General features: G+C 37.3%; 1 protein-coding gene across 1 annotated transcript; it reads left to right on the top strand.

The window, feature by feature from the left end:
- Positions 1–400: 400 nt before the first annotated feature.
- Positions 401–20,379, top strand: LOC114363070 (KAT8 regulatory NSL complex subunit 2-like; the record flags this gene model as incomplete). The annotated part of the gene is made up of 9 exons (XM_028318676.1): positions 401–572; positions 8,798–9,092; positions 10,375–10,515; positions 10,658–10,727; positions 11,746–11,909; positions 13,194–13,339; positions 15,998–16,135; positions 16,985–17,113; positions 19,223–20,379. Coding segments are annotated over 9 exons (1,411 nt in total), but the record flags the coding sequence as incomplete, so codon positions are not given.
- Positions 20,380–21,576: the final 1,197 nt, after the last annotated feature.

Raw genomic sequence — 21,576 nt, forward strand, 5'->3', positions numbered from 1 at the left:
GAAGTTGCTTTTTCACTGTCTCTTGTCTATTTTAATGTCTTGAGCAAATAAACTCTTTTGGCCCTTTTGGAGATTTTCCTTACATAGCTTCTTGCATCCATTCCAGCAGGCCTATCTCAGTAATATAAGTACAGTCCACTCCATCAGCTATTAACAGTATGTATTACAATGTGTCGCAAACAATCGAGAATATCGTATTGACTATTTACCATCGACAATATTATTAAAATCATCATTTTTTATTTTTATTTTAATTTAATTACAAGGTTAGGCTTATAATCTAACATTTCTNTGGCGCAGTCGGTAGGATCGCGTCGTGGCTTACTTCGGATAGTGAGCATTCGTTTCAACGAATCAAATACGATCGCGACCTCCATCAAATAAATAATTTAACCTGAAGAAACGGCGAATCGAAGAAACTCAACCCAAGTTCGACGACGCAACGTCAAGGCAACTCAGCGAGCCAGCCAGCCGAGCGCACCGCGAGCCAGCCAGCAGAGCAGCCGCAGCGGGTCAGCACAGAGCAGCCGCAGCCCAAGGACAACGCCGAGAACAAGTCTTTTGACGACCGGGTGAGCTAAGGAAGCAGAGCTACAGCGACGACAGCAACGGTACAATTTTAATTTTGACTTCCCTATTCCCGATGGTAGAATCGGTTGGGTAATTAATCTTACAATTATCCATCCTTAACATTTTATTTTTTCGTTTGTATTTTATTTTTGTTTTAATGCACAGACACCACCTCCATTGTAACAGAGGAGACGAAAGGGTGTGGTTACGCGCAATTTTATCACTGATATATACTTTACTCAAAAAGTTATCAGATCTTTATAATTATTATATGCAAGTGTTGATGCAAGCGGAACACCACCGCCAAGCATAATTTTATTTAAGATCGGAAAATATAGGTTTTGAATAATTTTGTAAAAGCTTCGAATCAAGATCGGAAAATATAGGTTTTGAATTTCTTAGCAGAATTAAAATTATAAAGCGAATTTCATTGTAAAGCGAATTTCTATTGAAAAGTGAATTATTTTGAAAGTGAATTAATTGAAAAGTGAATTAAATTGATTGTTAAGCGAATTATTTGAAAGTTAATTAAATTTATTGTAAAGCGAATTATTTGAAAGTGAATTAATTTTGAAAGTGAATTAATTTTGTAAAGCGAATTAATATTGTAAAGCGAATTCAACTTTAAAAATGGTTACTATTACGGCTATACCCCAGGAAATGGTCAAACTTATTCCAATTTTTGATGGCGATTATAAGCAATTGAATTTATATTTGCAAAAATGCGAATTTATTCTTTCTCACTTTAACGAAGGAGGTGAGCAAGACCTTTTTAATCTTCATGTTCTAACTAGTCGTTTGGCAGGAAGAGCAGCCACTTTAATAAGTGAAAGACAAAATATTACCACTTACGAAGAATTAAAAGCGTTATTGACTCAACATTTCGGTGATCCTAGATCTGAAGGATGCATTGCAATTAAATTAGAATCAATGCAGATTAGACCTAAGGAAAGATATTTAGATTTTTGTCATCGTATTCAAAGTGTACGAAGTAATTTAATCGCCAAGGTCAACTTGATCACTGATAAGGCTCTAAGGGAGAGTAAAACGCGAATATATGACAATACGGCATTCAATGTTTTTCTGTATAATTTATCGGAAGATTTGGTGCGAATCGTTAGATTAAAAGCTCCATCCACTTTAGAGGAAGCATTAGAAATTGTATTAGAAGAAGAAAACTTCTATCAACAGTATAGTTTAAGGCAAAAAGATAAGAAAGTTGGAAAACCAAATTTTAATAAATCAAACTATACAACCCAACTANTAGGTATCTGTCCTGTAAGTGCCTATTCAACCTCGCCTTAAAAAGGCCCGGGTCATAGTATTCGGGAAAGACAGCAGCATGCAACGAATACAATTATAAATTAATTTATTATGGTGTTTTTTTACATTATCAAAGCTCAAAACAAAATTAAAATTAAATTAAAATAAAAAAGCGGACCTAATGCTGTATGCAAAGGATTTTATAAAATTTATTTTGTATGAAAATTAAAAAAAATAACATCATGATATCAAACTGACTTCACCATACCATTTATATGCCCATGTTAACATGGGCTAGTGTCGGCTCATATACCCATTTACCTAACACCCTGTATAGTAATTTTAGTACGAGTAGCTTTGATATCGATAAAATGGCAAAATAGTGACGTTGTAGCTTCTTTACCATAATATAATCTATGGCCTCTCCAATAACTAGTCGGAAAAACCTTTGAAGTCAACCTAGGAAGAGTTTATGAATTTTAACTCTTTCATTAGAACGCAGATAAGACCTAGCCTCAGAACCAGTCCTTGAGGCGCCTAATTGGAGGGTAGACGGACTCGTTACGTTACGGCGGCGATTCGTTCCGCCAACGTTTGAATACATCTGTATGGGGACCACAACTTTTGTGGTATTAGAGACTGACAAAATACTTATTATTTTGTTTCGTTTTTAACACGATCATTTCCAAAAAAAAAAGTAGCAGCTCATCTATACTTACGAGCAAAAGTATAATATGGAATCACCCCGTTGTGTTTGGTTCCAAGCCATCATAAGAACTGAATGACTATGTATGTATCTATAGTATCAATTTAAAGTATTAAATATTACCTTTAAAATAGTACCATTTTTATTTATCTTCTTACGGTCGCTCGGAACAAGTAGAGCCATACTTTTGCTCGCGAGTGTAGAACAGTTTCTTTTTAGACCTAAGTTAATAAAGCAAAGATTTAGTACATAAGCCCTCAATGTTATTGTTTGTTGCCCCAAATAAAGAGAAAAAAAAAAGATTAATGTAGAGAGAAGAATACAGGCTAACTCTAAGTAGTAAGTGTAGTCTCTAATAATAATAAAATCATAAAATTAATTTATTTTTGCAAATAGGCTTTTAAAAAGCACTTTTACACGTCCCAATGTCAGATTGCCAGATGTCAATTGTCAGATAAGTTGATAAAATAAATTGATCGTATAGGAATTCAGGCGTGAAACATTTTTCTTTTGTCATATGAGCGCTGAAATAATGTTTTTGAATACGTGCAGCTTAAAAGCGTTTCGTAAAAAACGACGCACATTTTTTGGCTTCATGCGCAAAAATCCTAAAAAATACCGTTATTTTAGTCGCCCCAGTGGAGCTGTGAGCCGCGCGTAAACGCCGCTTTAAAAATTCAAATATCGCCGTAACGTTTCCGACCACTTGACCTGCCGCAATAGTGATGGGAAATAATACCGTTATTTGGTAACGTTTACAATATTTCAGTATTTATTATATTTAGATCAGCAAATATATTAATTTATAACAATCAATATTAGATTCTTTCATATGTTTCTACTTGAGTGCTGCTCCTGAAGTGGAAACTAAAGACCAGTGCTCCTTTTCTTCTACGCTAACATTAGAAGAAAAGATTTGATTATTTGTTTGTATTGAGCTGGCTTAGAATCCTTACGCTCTGTAAGCTTACATTACAAGTGTTATGTACTAATAAATAAATTCCCTGATGAACATAGATATCATTTAATATATTATTTTTTATTGAGTAAGTTGGTTATGAAATAAAAGCTTCTAATGTTTTTTATTTAAAAGCAATAGTCAAATACCTGTCAAAATTGGTCCAGCTATTTTTGAAAGATAACTAAGTTAAGTACCGCATACAATTAAACACACCGGTTATCTTTAGACTAGGCGCAGACCGCCGATTTTTAGTTGGCCGATAGTTGGGCCCGATTTTAATTTGTATGAAGAATCGGCCAAATCAAATCGGTGTACTTAATGTGCGCACTTCCATACATGCCCATACTGATCAACTGCCCGACTAAACTATCGGCCGACTAAAAATCGATGGTTTACGCCTAGGCTTATAGTTACGATTTAAATCAGGTGGTGCAACTCAGACTTAATGTTTTAAATAAAGTCGTAACCTAATGTCCATTTTAAAAATACCGTTATTTTTTCCCCTCCCTGGCCAAGTCATTACGGTGGCACTGCCTAAGTCAAACAACTCTGCTTGCGATGGTTTTCAATACGCGAGGGCGGGCGGCGTGGGGCGAGCGGCAATTAAAATGCCGCCGTTCTAAACGGAACGCTGGTCACAGACTTAACCTCTTGCTCAGTATTAACAGTTAGTCGATTATCACACTGCACCGCGCTCCGCCGTGGTCCGCGTGTCGACATAATTATAACGAATCCCGCGCACAAACGCGTTGTTAGTATGTTGTGCCGCGCTTGTTTTCTATACAAAGTGAGGTACTTGCATATAATGATTAAATCTGTCGTCCCGCGTACCGCGGCGGAGCGCGGTGCAGTGTGATAATCGCCTTAATATGCGTGTTGAATATTAATTTCAAAAGATATTTGTAATAGTATACGTCTCTTCAGAAGTTAATGCTTAACGCGTGAATAAATATAGGTAACTACTGTAACTACGGACCGTTGGTCAGATTCTTAACTCCTTGCTTAGTATTTACAGTAACTCAATATTATGCATCATCATCATCACAGCCACAGGACGTCCACTGCTGAACATAGGCCTCCCCCAATGACTTCCACATCGCACGGTTGGTAGCGGCCCGCATCCAGCGCCTTCTTGCTACTTTTATCAGGTCGTAATATTCATGTTGAACATTTTATTTCAAAAGATATTTCTAATAGTAAACGTCACTTAAGAAATTAGTGTTTAACGCGTGAATAAATATAGGTAATCAAAATCAAAATCAAAAATATTTATACAGTTTAGACCACAAGTGGCACTTATGATATTATTATATAACTACGGGACGCTGGTCAGAGACTTTACCCCTTGCTTAGTATAAAGTTATAAACAGTAACTTAATATTAATTNCCCAACTACCTCAGAGCTCATGGCACCCCCGTCATCCAAATTACGGACAGAACAGGGCTCCACAAAATCAATTTAATAGGGCTCCACTAAATCAATTTAATAGGGCTCCACTAAATCATTTTAACAGGGCTCCACAAAATCAATTTAATAGGGCTCCGCAAAATCAATATAATAGAGGTCAATTTAACAGACCGCAATCATTGAATAATTATCGGTATCAGCAGTCTCAAACTTCGAGAAATTTTGACCAATCGAACCGCTTACAAAATGCAAGGTCAATGATGACGCCCATACCGGAAACCAACGGTAACAACTCACTGACCCAGCAACCTTTGAATTGCTTAAATATGCAAGGTGTAGACGAAGTTGATAATAATATGGACATGCCGTCCACTTCTTATACAAAGCCTAAAGTGAATTTTCACGTAAAAGCCTCAACTTCAGCACAGAGATAGGAGTCATAAAATCTAAATTACCTTATATTAGGATCGAGCAATTTAATGCGAATTTTATGATAGACACAGGGAGCGCTAGATCTTTTATTAGTTCAAAATTAGTAGAAAAATATTTCCCAAATGAAATTAAAAATGAAACTTTTGAAATCGTTAGTACACATGCTCATAGTAAGCATAACGGGTGTGTACCAATATCATTTAAAAATATATTTGATATAGACGAAATACATAAATTTTATATATTTGATTTTTCACCGGAATATGATGGATTAATAGGAATTGATTTTATGTCACGACTTGGAGTTGAATTAGATTTGAAAACTTATAAATTCAAAATTGGAAACTTAGTCTTATCCATAAGATTTAATCCTCAGTTTAAACCCATGCGTTTAGTTTTACAACCGCATTGTTCGCAACTTGTCAAAGTTCCCACCGATTTATATAACGGAAAAGGATTTCTACCTTCCGTAGAATTCAGAGAAAAGGTTACGATGCCCCGTGCCTTAGTAACATGTGAAGAAGGTTTCGCGGAAACATTTATTAATAATGAATTGGATAGAGAATTAATTTTGAGCATATTTTATCCATTCGAAATTACGGATGAAACAATCATAAAATCTTTTTATATTAATGATAATTATTTTAACAATGAAGATCAACTTTTAACACAAAATTTAATTAAATTGCGATTAGATCATATTACAAATTTAAATGAAAGGGATGAATTAAATAATTTATGCTATGAATTTCGGGACATATTTTATTGCGAAGGATTACCATTATCGTTTACGCATGAAATTAAACACTGTATTCGTACTAAACATGATAATCCAATTTTTGTCAAAGCCTATCGACAACCACCAGCTCAAACAGCTGAAATTAAGTCTCAAATTGATAAATTACTTGCAGATAATGTAATTCAACCTAGTTTTTCACCTTGGAGTGCACCAGTTCATTTAGTATCGAAGAAATTGGACGCTTCAGGAGAACAAAAATATAGAATGGTCGTGGACTACCGCAAATTAAATGAAATAACGGTAGATGATAAATATCCACTTCCCAATATAAATGATTTATTTGATAAATTAGGCAACAGTACATATTTTACGACCCTAGACTTAGCTAGTGGCTATCATCAAATCGAGATAAAAGAGGAAGACATACCGAAAACTGCTTTCTCAACACAATTTGGTCATTACGAATTTAAAAGGATGCCATTTGGTTTAAAGACGGCACCAGCTACATTCCAAAGGACGATGGACAATGTATTAAAAGGTCTCCAAGGGGAGCATTGTCTAGTTTATTTAGATGACATAATTATATTTTCAAATAGCTTTATTGACCACATTAAAAAGCTTAAAATAATTTTTGAAACGCTAAAAAATGCTAATTTAAAAGTCCAATTGGATAAGTCAGAATTTCTAAAGAAAGAAGTATTATACTTAGGTCATACAATTACGAAAGAAGGTCTTAAACCTAACGAGGACAAAATTAAAGCAATTCTAAATTACCCAATTCCCAAAACTACTAAGGAAATAAAATCATTCTTAGGATTGATAGGATACTATAGAAGATTTGTTAAAGATTTTGCAAAAATCACTAAACCGTTAACCCATTGCCTAAAGAAAAACCACGCAGTAAGGTCAAAGGACGCTGACTACGTGAAAGCATTCGAAACCTGTAAGGAACTGTTAGTTAATGCCCCATTGTTACAGTTCCCGGATTTTACAAAACCGTTCGTTTTAACAACTGACGCTTCGAACATTGCGTTAGGTGCGGTTTTATCGCAAGGAAGTATAGGTCAAGATAAGCCAATTGCTTACGCGAGTCGAACACTTAGCGACGCGGAAACTAAATACAGTGCAATCGAAAAAGAGCTTTTAGCTGTATTATGGGCAACTAAACATTTTAGACCATATTTATATGGAAGAAAATTTTTAATTTACACTGATCATAGGCCTTTAGTATGGTTATATTCTCTTCAAGAACCTAATAGTAAATTAACGAGATGGAGATTACGTTTACAGGAATATGATTTTGAGATAATATACAGAAGTGGAAAGCAAAATTCAAATGCTGACGCACTTTCTCGGATTAGATTAAATTATACTCAGGTAAATGACTCGACAGCCGCCACAGACGGTGATGACTCTCGATCTATTAGTTCAGTAGATTCCGCAGAAACACTGACAGCATCAGAATCCGACAATGAGTCACAAACATTTAGAGTTGACGGTATTCCTATTTTAAACGAGGCAATTGATAGTAAACCTTATCAAATTATTATTATTCGTTGGTATAAAAATGAAATAAAAATTAACGAAAAGTCACGCGATAAACAGAAAATTATTGAAGTTAGATTACCAATTGATAACGAAGATTTAATTAGACAATTTTTAAAGGATAATATTCCAAATGATAAAAGAATTTTTATATTTTACGATCATAAAGAATTTAGGAAATCATTCTCTAAAATTTACCTTGAATTGTATAAAAATAATCCCGTACAAATTTTTGAATGCACGGAACGTGTAATTTATTTAGACGATGAAGATGCACAAAAACAGTTAGTACAAAATTATCACGAAGGAAAAACATGTCACAGGGGAATTAAAGAAACGCTTATTAGAATTAAAAGAAATTATTATTGGCCGAATATGGCACAAACAGTAGCAACAGTAATTAACTCTTGCGATTTATGTAAACGTATGAAATACGATAGACACCCCATTAATCCTGAAACTTTGATAACGCAAACACAATCTAAACCATTTCAAGAGATTTTTATAGATTTATTCTCTATTGAAGGAAAAACTTATTTAACAATTGTAGATGCATTTTCTAAATTAGGACAAGCAATTGAAGTTCAAAATAAATCAACGCCGGAAACAATTAGAGCATTAATAAAGTACTTCTCATTTTATGGAACACCAAATAAAATAAGTTGTGATCCAGGTTCAGAATTTAATAATGCATTAATGAAAGAAACATTGGCATTTTATAAAATTAACCTTCATATAGGAACGCCAAATAACCCAAACTCAATGGGAATAGTAGAACGTTTTCATTCGACAATTATTGAAATTTATAGATTAGCTAAGTATGAACAAAAGGTAAGTGACGCAGCAACTGTAATGAATTATGCTATAATGGCTTATAACAACACTATTCATTCAGCCACAGGCTTAAGTCCTTTTGAAGTTGTATTTGCTCATACTGACTTAAATTCGGTATTTAATAATGATTTTCAAAAAACTTATGTTCAACAAATGATGAAGGATCATGCCAAAAGAACTTCATATTTATATAAATATATTTCGGAAAAGCTCCGTAATGAAAAACTTAATCGCACTAAACCAGGTGATAAAATTAATTTAGAAATAGGCGATGAAATCTATACAAAACTCGTTAATAAACGTAAAGGGAAGGATAAACCCCGTTATGAAAAAGCTCAGGTAATAGGTGAGGTTGAAAGAAATGTAGTTCCGATCAAAATCGGGCAGAGGGAAACAACAGTCCCTATTAAAAATGTTAAAAGACCTGAAAAGACTTCTGAAGAATCTCGCGAGTTAAAGACGATCAAACCCTTAGAAAAGCCTGATCAAGAGCCTAGACCTTCGACGAGCAATGAACAATTAGAGCCTAGACCTTCAACTAGTAACAATGAACCTGTATCATTAGAGCCTAGGCAGCCGTCAACGAGCAACAATGAGCCGTTGAGGAAAATAACCAACACTGTAGGTGAAATTGGTAAATTTCTTGGATATCGTGGGTGGCCTTACTAAATGATTTTAAAATGAATAATTGAATTCGCTAATCAAAGTAATAAATGAATTATCCAATTCACTGTTACGGGTAATATTAATAAATTCGCTAGTATGTGAAAAATGAATAATAATTATTGAATTCGCTGATAAAAGGAAATATGAATTGTATTATGTATAACAAATAACACTAAATGTGTATTTTGTATGAAACGCGTAATGAAATGAAAATTATATGTATAACACGAAATGTGTATTTTATATGAAACGAGTAATGAAATGAAAATTATATGTATAACACGAAATGTGTATTTTATATGAAACGCGTAATGAAATGAAAATTGTATGTATAACACGAAATGTGTATTTTATATGAAATGCGTAATGAATTTTTATGAAATGTGTAAATTAACACATATATTTGAATGTTGCTATGAAACGTGTAACGAATATCACAAAATGTGAATTTTAATATGAAAATGTAAAAGTGTGTATAATTGACTAATCGTCTAATGAATGACGTCAGAACTAAGGTTCGAAATGAATTATTATGAATTATTGTCAAAATGAATTATTATTGAATTGAATTAATATGAATTACTGTAAAAGTTTTATGAGTGACTAGTCGTCCCTATCGTTGTGTCAAACGATAAGAAGAACTTTATAAGTTCAGAAGCATATATCACATTATATTAGCTCCTAAGCTAAAATGTATTCAAATGTATTTTTATATAGATGTAATCAATTTATGGTGTAGGACTTGAATTGTATTCTTCAATACTTTTAATATTTTTATATGGTGTAGGGTTAGCTTATAATTGAGCACCCCATTATGCTGAGTAAAACCATTTTATTGTTCATAATTTTTTATTAACACATTTATTAACATTGTATAACGAAACATGTATTTAATATATAATTGTATTATGTTAAAATTATGCATAAGCATCGATAAAGTTCTCTACGGGTATAATGTAATCTGGACAAAATTACACCAAATTTCAATTATTCATTTAGGTAATTTTGGTCTTAAGGAGGGAGGAGTTATGGTGACCNATTTTGATTTCACACTTTTGACAGATTTTTTGCAGTCAAAAAATGTTTTGACTGATTCTAAGTATTAACTGCAATAATTACCTACACCATTTTACTTTGCTTGTCCACTTCCTTCCAAACAATTATTTGACTGTGACTATTACTAACCTAGTTTAGGCTAAAAAACACTATGACCTATGTATTTAAACACTAGCATAAAAAGTTATTATAAGGCTCTTCTCTCATGAATAAACAATTTATTTATTATTTTTCTCCAGAACAAATCGACGCCACAGCTGTCAACGCGCAATACTCGGCTTCGATCATGGAGTGTGCCAGTGCGAGTGACAGTGACTGTGACAGCGTGACGTTGGGTCCCGACGGCACCATACGAGAGTGCGACAGTGACAGCGATGAGGCGCCTTGCGAGACGCAGCCTCTGTGGTGAGTATAGTGACAGCGATTGTCAACACACACTAAGGAGCTGTGACAGTGACTGTGACAGCGTGACGTTGGGTCCCGACGGCACCATACGAGAGTGCGACAGTGACAGCGACGAAGCGCCGTGCGAGACGCAGCCTCTGTGGTGAGTATAGTGACAGCGACTGTCAACACAGACTAAGGAGCTGTGACAGTGACTGTGACAGCGTGACGTTGGGTCCCGACGGCACCATACGAGAGTGCGACAGTGACAGCGATGAGGCGCCTTGCGAGACGCAGCCTCTGTGGTGAGTGTAGTGACAGCGACTGTCAACACACAGACTAAGGAGCTGTGACAGTGACTGTGACAGCGTGACGTTGGGTCCCGACGGCACCATACGAGAGTGCGATAGTGACAGCGATGAAGCGCCGTGCGAGACGCAGCCTCTGTGGTAAGTATAGTGACAGTGACTGTCAACACGGACTAAGGAGCTGTGAAAGTGACTGTGACAGCGTGACGTTGGGACCCGACGGCACCAAACTAGAATGACAGCGTCAGATGTAGATTACGTGACAATGTGTGATCAAGGATGTCAAATAGACGTCCAAGTGACAAGGGACAAATAAGCAAACATCACAAGGGCCTAGTGTGAGTTTACATCAAACGCGCTCACTAGTGAGCACGTCCAAAAATGACATTATGTATGACAGATTGTACAGGGAAAACGTTCAAAAACTAAAATTTTCATACATTTTTTAAATACTTTTTAATACTTTTGATGTACTTACACTCAGCCCACAGGCCTTCCGCAGCCCATGCATTTGTCATCAGTAATCGTAAAACGGCAAATTGTACTAAAAGTTGTCTACAAGACATGCCTAATCTAGCGTAGAAATCTATGTAACTTTAGCATAAATTTTATTTATCTAAGGTAGCGTAACCTGCATCTATTGGAGTTTTAATTTCTCTATATTTTTGTTATAATTATTTGTTTTTTTTTTTTTAATTGGCCTGAAGGTTAACTGGTAGAGTGCTACACGGCATTAAATTCTCCTTTTGTACTGCAATTTTTGTGTGCATGCAATAAAGATTTTAATTTTTAAATAAATAAGTATTTAATTGAAAGTATTAAATTAGTTGTGATCCTGCTGTAGTGACTAAACGATCTTATAATATTCCACAGGCGAGCGGGTGTATACACAGCGGAAGAAGCAGTGTCAGAAGCGAGGTCGGCGCTAGTGTCACTGCAACAAGCCTACACGCGACAGCTGTCAAGATTGAGGGTACTTTTACAAACGCACCGCGGAAACTACCTACGGGCTTTGAAGGCAGAAAAGGAGACTTACTGTAAGTTACCCAGTTTTTGACATAGGGCGAAATGTCCCCCTTAACATTACCCTGCCCCTTTTAAACATTCTCCTGCTCCCTATTAACCCCCTGTCCTTCTTATCAACCCCTGCCCACCCTATGATCCCCCTGCCTTGAGATGTAATGCTCATAAACAAACGCATCGCGGAAACTACCTGCGAGCCTTGAAGGCAGAGAAGGAGACCTACTGTAAGTTACTACTATTGCTATTAGTATAAGATAGCTGCCCCCCTAGCTTCTAAGTTTTCAGAAACCTCCCCCTTTATCCCCTCTATCATTCCCCTACTCCCCCCTATTCCTCTGGCCCCGTCTTTCCCTTGCTTCCCCTTGGTAAGAAGCAGTGTCAGTTAACATTACCCTGCCCCCTTTTAACCATCCTGCTCCCTATTAACCCCCTGCCCTTCTTATCAACCCCTGCCCAAATGTACAAAAACGCGGTCGGTGCTAGTGTCGCTGCAACAAGCCTACACGCGACAGCTGTCAAGACTGAGGGTACTTCTACAAACGCACCGCGGAAACTACCTGCGGGCTTTGAAGGCAGAGAAGGAGACCTACTGTAAGTTACTAGTATTGCTATTAGTATAAGATAGCTGCCCCCTAGCTTCTAAGTTTTCAGAAACCTCCCCCTTTATCCCCCCTATCATTCCCCTACTCCCCTCTATTCCTCTGGCCCCCTGTCTTTCCCTTGCTTCCCTTTGTCCCAGTTCATCTCCTTTGAGTTAACCACGAGTTAGGTTACTTGTTAAGTTACCCAGTTTCTGCGACAGGGGGAAATGTCCCCCTAATATTACCCTGCCCCCTATTAACCCCCTGCCCCCTTTATCATCCCCCTGCCCTTCCTATCAACCTATGCCCACCCTAACATCCCCCTGCCTTGAGATATCTGTTTCCTAGCTTCTGAGCTTTCAGAAACCTGCCTCCCTATCGTCTCCCTGCCTCCTCCAACATCCCCCTACTCCCCCTTATCATCCCCCTGGACCTCTTGTCTTTCCCCTGCTTCCCTTTGATAAGAGGCAATGTTCCACTTAACATTCCCTTGCCCCCTCTATCATCCCCATGCCCCCTATCATTTTTGAAACTGCTGTATAGATGGACTGATGACCTCATAATAAATAATAATAATAAATAATAATAAATATACTTAGACATTTTACACTGCGCTTCTAGTCCCAAACTAAGCAAAGCTTGTACTATGGGTACTAGACAACGGATATAAACATACTTAAATACTTCAAATAATGATGATTAATTTCTTAATTACAGGTAGCATCAACGCTCAAGCCCGCAGCGGTCCTCTAACTGTGCGAGAGAGACGACAACTCCGCAAACTGAAGGCCTACGCGGCACATCATCGACGTCACGGAATGGATGCTGTACTAGCGAGGAAACTGACTCACAAGCGCGCTAAGGTAAGAGGCAATAACCGGGTGTAATATTATCCGGATATCCGGACGATATAACCGATAGTCCGGGCAAGAACGGCCCGATATCCGAGGGAGCTTTTATCCGGATTACAAAGTATAACCGGTTATCCGGATGAGTTTAGATATGGCTATATGGCTACCATTATATCGGGATATCCGGGTAACTTTACCTGGATGGATACCAGCGTCCGGATACTGTCCTGTGTCCGAAAATCCGTATATGTTTATAACCGAGTCCGGATGAATAAACCGCCGAAGTAAACCGGGAAACTTAGTAGTGAATATCAGTATGCATTAACTTGCAAGCGCGTAGCGGTCCTCTAACTGTGAGAGAGAGACGACAACTCCGCAAACTGAAAGCCTACGCGGCACATCATCGACGTCACGGAATGGATGCTGTGCTAGCGAGGAAACTGACTCACAAGCGCGCTAAGGTAAGAGGCAATAACCGGGTTTAATATTATCCGGAAATCCGGATGATATAACCGATAGTCCGGGCAAGATAACGGCCCGATATCCGGGGGAGCTTTTATCCAAATTACAAAGTATAACCGGTTAAAATATAGCTATAGTCTGCTTGTGACCACGGCTGCAGCATAGCAGCCGAAACATCAAGCCGTGAGTATAGAATGTAACCATTAATAAACGTCGCGTTTAGACCCGTGTCTTACTATTTTAGTTGAAATGGAACTCGAAAGTTTAAAATCTTGTATAACCGGTTATCCGGATGAGTTTAGATATGGACATATGGCTGCTATTATATCGGGATATCCGGGTAACTATATTTGGATTGATACCAGCGTCCGGATACTGTCCTGTGTCCGAAAATCCGTATATGTTTATAACCGAGTCCGGATGAATAAACTGCCGAAGTAAACCGGGAAACAGTAGTGAGTATCAGGTAGAATTAACTTGCAAGTGCGTAGCGGTCCTCAAACTGTGCGAGAGAGACGACAACTGCGCAAACTGAAAGCCTACGCGGCGCATCATCGACGTCACGGGGTTGACGCCGTGCTAGCGAGGAAACTGACGCACAAGCGCGCTAAGGTAAGAGGCAATAACCGGGTGTAATATTATCCGGATATCCGGATGACGATATAACCGATAGTCCGGGCAAGAACGGCCCGATATCCGGGGGAGCTTTTATCCGGATTACAAAGTATAACCGGTTATCCGGATGAGTTTAGATATGGCTATATGGCTACCATTATATCGGGATATCCGGGTAACTTTACCTGGATGGATACCAGCGTCCGGATACTGTCCTGTGTCCGAAAATCCGTATATGTTTATAACCGAGTCCGGATGAATAAACTGCCGAAGTAAATCGGGAAACTTAGTAGTGAATATCAGTATGCATTAACTTGCAAGCTCGCAGCGGCCCTTTAACTGTGCGAGAGAGACGACAACTCCGCAAACTGAAAGCCTACGCGGCGCATCATCGTCGTCACGGGGTTGACGCCGTGCTAGCGAGGAAACTGACGCACAAACGCGCTAAGGTAAGAGGCAATAACCGGGTGTAATATTATCCGGATATCCGGACGATATAACCGACTGTCCGGGCAAGATAACGGCCCGATATCCGGGGGAGCTTTTATCCGGATTACAAAGTATAACCGGTTATCCGGATGAGTTTAGATATGGATATATGGCTGCCATTATATCGGGATATCCGGGTTACTTTATCTGAATTGATACCAGCGTATGGACAATAAAACGCTCGAGGTTAACTGAGGAACCTAGTAGCGAATATCAGTATGTATGTCCTCTAACTGTGCGAGAGAGACGACAACTGCGCAAACTGAAAGCCTATGCGGCGCATCATCGACGTCACGGGGTGGATGCAGTACTGGCCAGAAAACTAACACACAAGCGCGCTAAGTTATGTATACGGGACTATTCCCACCTCTCGTTCCCACCGCTGCAACTCCTGTGTAGCCAGGATCTACAGCTTGACCGCCAATAAAAACCAGTGAAGGTCAAGTTTGTCCCGGGGGAAAGTTAAACTGTCATTGGACCCGCAACGAAATTAATCAGAAGATCATAGGAGTTTGTAGTCAAGGTTCGACTTCCCTCCATTGCAAAGCACTTAAAATTAGGTGCGATTGCGATCAAATATCTGCCTTGTTCTGCATTAAAAAAAGCTGGATGAGTTTGTACCCAGTTATCCGGATGAGATTATACCCGAATAACCGGGTGAATTTTTTTCACTATATCAGAATGATTTCGAATCCATATAACCCGTGCCGGGTTACATTTGGTCCGGATATCTGGCTGGTTACTAAATAGACACCACAAGAGCATTAAGGGAATATCTAGATTAGTTTATATTTGTATACAATCTAGGATAGATACTAGAACGTCGAGTGGGATATCGGATATGTATGGGCATTATATCTGGCTGACACTTTGCCCAGTATCTTTACCATAGAATTTTATTTTTACCATAGAAATGACTAATATTCATTTTCAAAAAGAAAAAGTCCAGAAACCAAATTAACTGGATGTCTCGGGTCATTATATCCGGCTGACAATTTATCCGGATAACCGGATTATTTTTACCATACCATACAAATTAATAATATTAATTTTCAAAAACAAAGAAAAAGTACAGTATTTAATTTATTATCATTTATCTTACAGCAAGGCACAGAGCCGTCCAACCGGCCGATACCGTCCCAAAGTCGATGTACTTACACAGAAGAGAGTGTGCGATGCGGGAACCCTGTACTACCGGCTTCTAAGCACTGCCTCAAGCACATCCTGCATGATTCCAACCAGGTGAGAATATCTATTACTAGCTTTTGCCCGCGGCTTCACCCGCGTGAAATTTGGTTTGTCACAAATCGTCATAAATATTATTATTCTGGGTTATAAACAATAAAATATATTGTTTATAATATAACATATATGATTAACATATAGGATATAATTTATGACGATATGTGACAAATAAATTTCAATAAATAAATAAGACGTGTCTAAAAAGCGCCATCTATCGTCATTGGTTAAAATCTACAGCGCTGGACAAACTACTGTTTTTGACGTTCGTAAATTTATGCGGGGGAAGTAGTGAAATGTTAGATATCAACATGATATAGCCGTGCGGCTTTTACCCGTGGTCCCCCCAACATGTCCCCCTGGTGGGTCCACGGGTAATTTTTTTTACCCGTTGTTCCACCGTTCTGAACAGTGTTTGCCAGTGGGTCTACGGGTAATTTATTTTAACCATGGTCCCACCGCACTAAGTGGCAAACATTGCATGTCACCTAGGTATCTATAATATTATAAAAAAATCCATAGATTTATAAAACTTAATTCCTAAGTTCATATTTATTTGAGAATAAAATTTCTAAAATTAATTATAGATTTTTTTATAATATTATAGATACCTGCACCGTACTAAGTGGCAGACATGCAATGTTTGCCACTTAGTGCGGCACTCGCGACTGTGCGACGGGCGGCCGCAGTGAGTGTGCGAGCGCGAGAGCAATATAATTACGCGCGAGCGATAAGGATGGGTAGCTCGGGGTCATTGGACGAAATTCTACGTGCTCACAGACCGGGCTTAAGTGTTGTCTTTTAAAAACAGATACAATTTATTTCAACTCTTGGTGTTAATTATTGCAGGTGCTATTCGTGCCTTGCTCGTCGGCCCGCGGCGTGGGCGCGTGTCGCGAGGCGGTGCCGCTGCTGCCCGCCGCGCCATTGTGTAGATACCACGCGCCCGTGCCGGCACACCAGGTGTTTCACATGCGGGTATGTTAACATTTAAACATTCAGTGATTCGACCCCGTTTCATCCCTTACGATTGAGGCCCAGTTTCCACCAAGGAGCGGTGCGAAGACGAGAGGAAATGTGTGAGCTGTGCGCAACTGTCAGCAGTCAATCTATTGCTAGTATATGAAACACCGCTCATCTCCGCTCTTCTCCGCAATGCGCCATTGTGCCGCTACCACGCGCCCGTGCCGGCGCACCAGGTGTTTCATATGCGGGTACGTTAACATTTAAATATTCAACCCTTTTTCATTCCTCAAGATTTGGTTAAAAAAATTTTTTCGACTCATTTCATCCCCCATGATATGGTAAAATATTTTTGAACCCTATTGCATCCTACACGATTCGGAAAAAAATATTTTCAACCCCCGTTTCATATCCCACGATTCGGTAAAATTATTTTCGACCCCCCATTTCATCCCCAACGATTGGGCAAAAAATATTTTCGACCCCCATTTCATCCCCCCAATATTAAGTAAAAATTCATTCCCCGTTTCATTCATACGCCTGGTAAAAATATTTGTTGAATATACGTTCTAACCCATATCCATTCAGGCAAAATTTCACAATAAAGCTTATTAAAACACTTAACTCTCATTTCATGCCTTTGGATGACACGCGATAAAAACAAACGATTTCAACCTCTATTTCATCCCCTTTGGGGTGAACGTAATATCGTGTTCAATATGCAGGCACGTATTATTAAGCTAATTGATAGGAAAAATATTTCAACCCCCGCTTCATCCCTTTTAAAACAAAATATAAATTGATCAATGTCTTCCGAAAGTATTTTGTGATCTATAAAAATATTTTTAAACCCCACTAGGATCACAAGTAGACTAGTCAAAATTAAACCTTTTAATTGACTCACGAAGATAAATTCAAGCCCCTTGGGATGAAATTAAGTAAAATGTCTCAAAAAAGGTTGGGAAAATTTCCTTATTTAGTTTTCTTTTCAAATCGAAAGCATATAAATAAGTAAATAGTTAACAACATTACGTTATATTTCTCGCAGCAAAAGAAGAAAGACGATGATTCGAGTTCAGATTCGAGGGAAACCGATTCTCCTAAACAGGACGAATCAACTGATGACTAAGTTGTAAGGTGACTCCCATAAAATTAAATGTTTGTTATTTTTTGCCATGATTTTTTTGAATCGGCTTTCTTATTAGGCTTGGTGATTTTTCCATAATTTTCGAATTTTTCTTTGCCATGATTTGGTCGATTTATTGATATTTTTTATTGCTATGGTCGATTTTTTATAATTCGATTCTTTTTGATGATTTTAAAGTATTATTAAGTCATTGATCAACCTTTCATAGCTTCATATTAAACAAATTTTAGTTCTCAAGTGTGCCTGCTTGACCAAATCAGAAAACTAAGACAAATACTTACAGTTTTCGAGAATTATGTACAAAATCGATACTTTTAAGTTTCGTTCGTGGTCTATAAACCAGGCACACTTGAAAAATCTGATGAGAATGAGAAACATATTTAAAAAGTCGTTTTGTCTGTCCTTACCGCTTGCCCTGGAGGAATCCTATTTTTATAGAGACGTCTATGGTAAGTTAATATTATGACCTAAAAGATAATTGAGGTACTAATAGGCGATAGTGACGGAAGATATATTTTTCTTATTTTCGGAAGCGAGGGATAGTTTAGATACAATTTAGCAGATAAATCTATTATTCGATTCGTAATATTGTTGCTGAAAAAAAAAATTGTGTCTCGAAGGCACTGACTGTAGTTATTAGAGGAAATTTCAATGTTTGTATTAAATGAGGATCAAAAATGAACGTTCTCTTTGTCGGTAGTCTGGAAGAGACCGCTTTAAAGCGATAAAGACCGCCTCAATTATGCGTGCCTTTTGTATTTTCCATTCTTGTTTTGTGTGGTGTACAACAAAGTGTTCACCTATCTACCGACATTCTGGTACTTCAAAATTTGGTTTCAACCACTGCATATTCATACAAACATAATAATAATATGTTTTTGGAATAATTCAAAAAATCACAATACTTGAACGGCCCCTTTTTAAAACAAAATTTTATGAAAACTCAAATTAACATAAACATGTTCTTTTCTTTACAGAAAGACGAATCTAAAGACGGCTCAGAGTCCGAGGTGACTTCGGACGCGTCCGAGCCGGGGCCGTCCGAACCAGTACTGTCCGAACCGATACTGTCCGAAATCCCTGCGCGTTCTGCGATCACTTCCGCTGCGTTACAAGACATCATGTTCCAATAATAATGGAAATTGGACGTCATCTTAAAGCATAAACTGCAACAAGTGAATTTGTGAACGGACATTAAAGTGCTCAGTGATAAAAAGTGTGACAAGTGGTGTTGGTTAAGTGGTAGGTAATAGGTATGTTGGAATACAACGTCTTCTTTTTGATTCCTGGAACTCTAGGGTATTAAGACCACTTCAAAGTTCAAGGAATCGAATAGCATATTTTTCAGCCTTATTTTTTCATACATACAAAACTCTGATAAGTATCTTCAAAAATATGCGTTTAGAAATCCATATTCTTAGGACATTTTGACTAGTTTTTATTCATAGAATATACCCCTAAAATTTCAGGAAATCAAAAGGAATATGTTGTATAGTGAGTGTAGAATGTATGGAACAGTAACTGAAAGTAGAGGCCAGTTTTATTGGTTCTTGAATAATGTTCTAATAGGTATAGCATGTCATATTATGACAATAGTTGCTGGTTACAGGTAACTTTATATACCACTAGTTTTTGCCCTCGGTTTCACTCGGGTCAGTGTAATCTTTAAACTCGAGAATAATTTAGCTTCGATTGTTATGTTTAGAGCTTACTCTTTTATTCGTAAAAAAAACACTTGTCGTAGAAACGACATGGACTTAAGAATCTTTAGTGATATAATTAACTTTAAACTAGATTTTAATACTGAATTAAAAATAAATATAAATAAACCAAAGACCTACAGCTGTATACTGTCTCTATACTCATGTGATAACTCTATTATGTATCATTATCAGAGAACAATATTGTATGATGTCCAATCTGGACGAAATAAAAAGCGCTTATGTCCAAATGCACTAAGTATTACTGCTGAAATGCCTTTCATAGATATGTAATGTATGATTGTATTGATAATTCTAAGAATTGATCAATGAATCTGTGTAGTTTCTATTTTCTATCATATAAATATTGATGTTTACTGATGTTTTGATCTGACAGTGAAATAAAGAAATAAAAGACGATTTTATATCCCTAATTCCTGTGTTTAATTTACGAGAGACCTAAAGATCTAAGGACCTAATTTTAAAAAATTGAAACCATATTTTTGTGGTTCCGTTCCTAAAGCTGGGTTGCACCATCTTACTTTAGCTTTAACAAACGTCAAAAATCTGTCGAACTCCATACAAAAAGCACCGGTTATCGTTATAGTTACCGTTAAGAGCCATTTCACAAAAATATTCCGCGCGAATTTAGGTAAAAGCTGTCAACGCAACGTCAAAAGAGTAAAAAGAACGCTGAAATGGACAAAAAAATCTTGAGCCGTGACCGTATTAAGACTTGATTTAAGTTATTAATTTTAAGGTATAATGAGGTATTCAAACTTGATTAATTAATTTAAATTTTTAATAGAGTTTATTAAGTCTTTTATATTTCGATTCATAATGAAACACGAATAGGTATATATGTAAAATATATTAAGTACAAAATAAAGACAGTCACATAGTGAAAAATAAATCTGCCCCCTTACAACTCCATCATCGGACCCTTGATACGTTATATTCGTCAAGGCGAATCACACAAGCCCAAACTCCATAGGGTTCTATTGTTTTGTTACGGAGGTGGCCATTGCATCTCCTCCAGATCCATTATCAGACAGAGCTAAGAAATAAATAAATAAATATTATTATAAGTAAACAAATAACTAAAATAATTCATCTTACTATCTTACTTTTTACTAGTCGTAAAAATGACATTCGTTACTAATATATAATGGTCATTCGTTACTAATATTATAAATACGAAAGTTTGTGTGGATGTCTGGATGTTTGTTACACTTTCACGCAAAAACTACTGAACAGATTTTGATGAAACTTTACAGTACAGTACAGTACTAGGCAGTCTGTGTTCAACTATCACTCGGGTCGGACGTTCCTATCGCAAGACCTTTGGTTCACTCAGTTCCGATACGACTCTAGTGCTGTGTGTAATTATTTTCGTGAATACACTGACTTTATTAATTTCTACGAGTGGATTTCATTTTGCNATCTTTATCTTTAGACTTACTCGTACTTCGTAATTTACATTTACTTCCTTCCGAGGTGACCTCTACCTGTGCCCTTGTCTACCGTCAGAACCGCCCTCATAATAACATTATTGTTGCCTGTTTTAATATTACCGTCTTATTAACGTTGTAATTTTTATTAATCTTTTGTCTTTTGTATAAGCTAATGAG

Source organism: Ostrinia furnacalis, unplaced genomic scaffold (genome assembly GCF_004193835.3).
Source record: "Ostrinia furnacalis isolate ACB-3 unplaced genomic scaffold, ASM419383v2 OfSCF6976, whole genome shotgun sequence".
Lineage (NCBI taxonomy): Eukaryota > Metazoa > Arthropoda > Insecta > Lepidoptera > Crambidae > Ostrinia > Ostrinia furnacalis.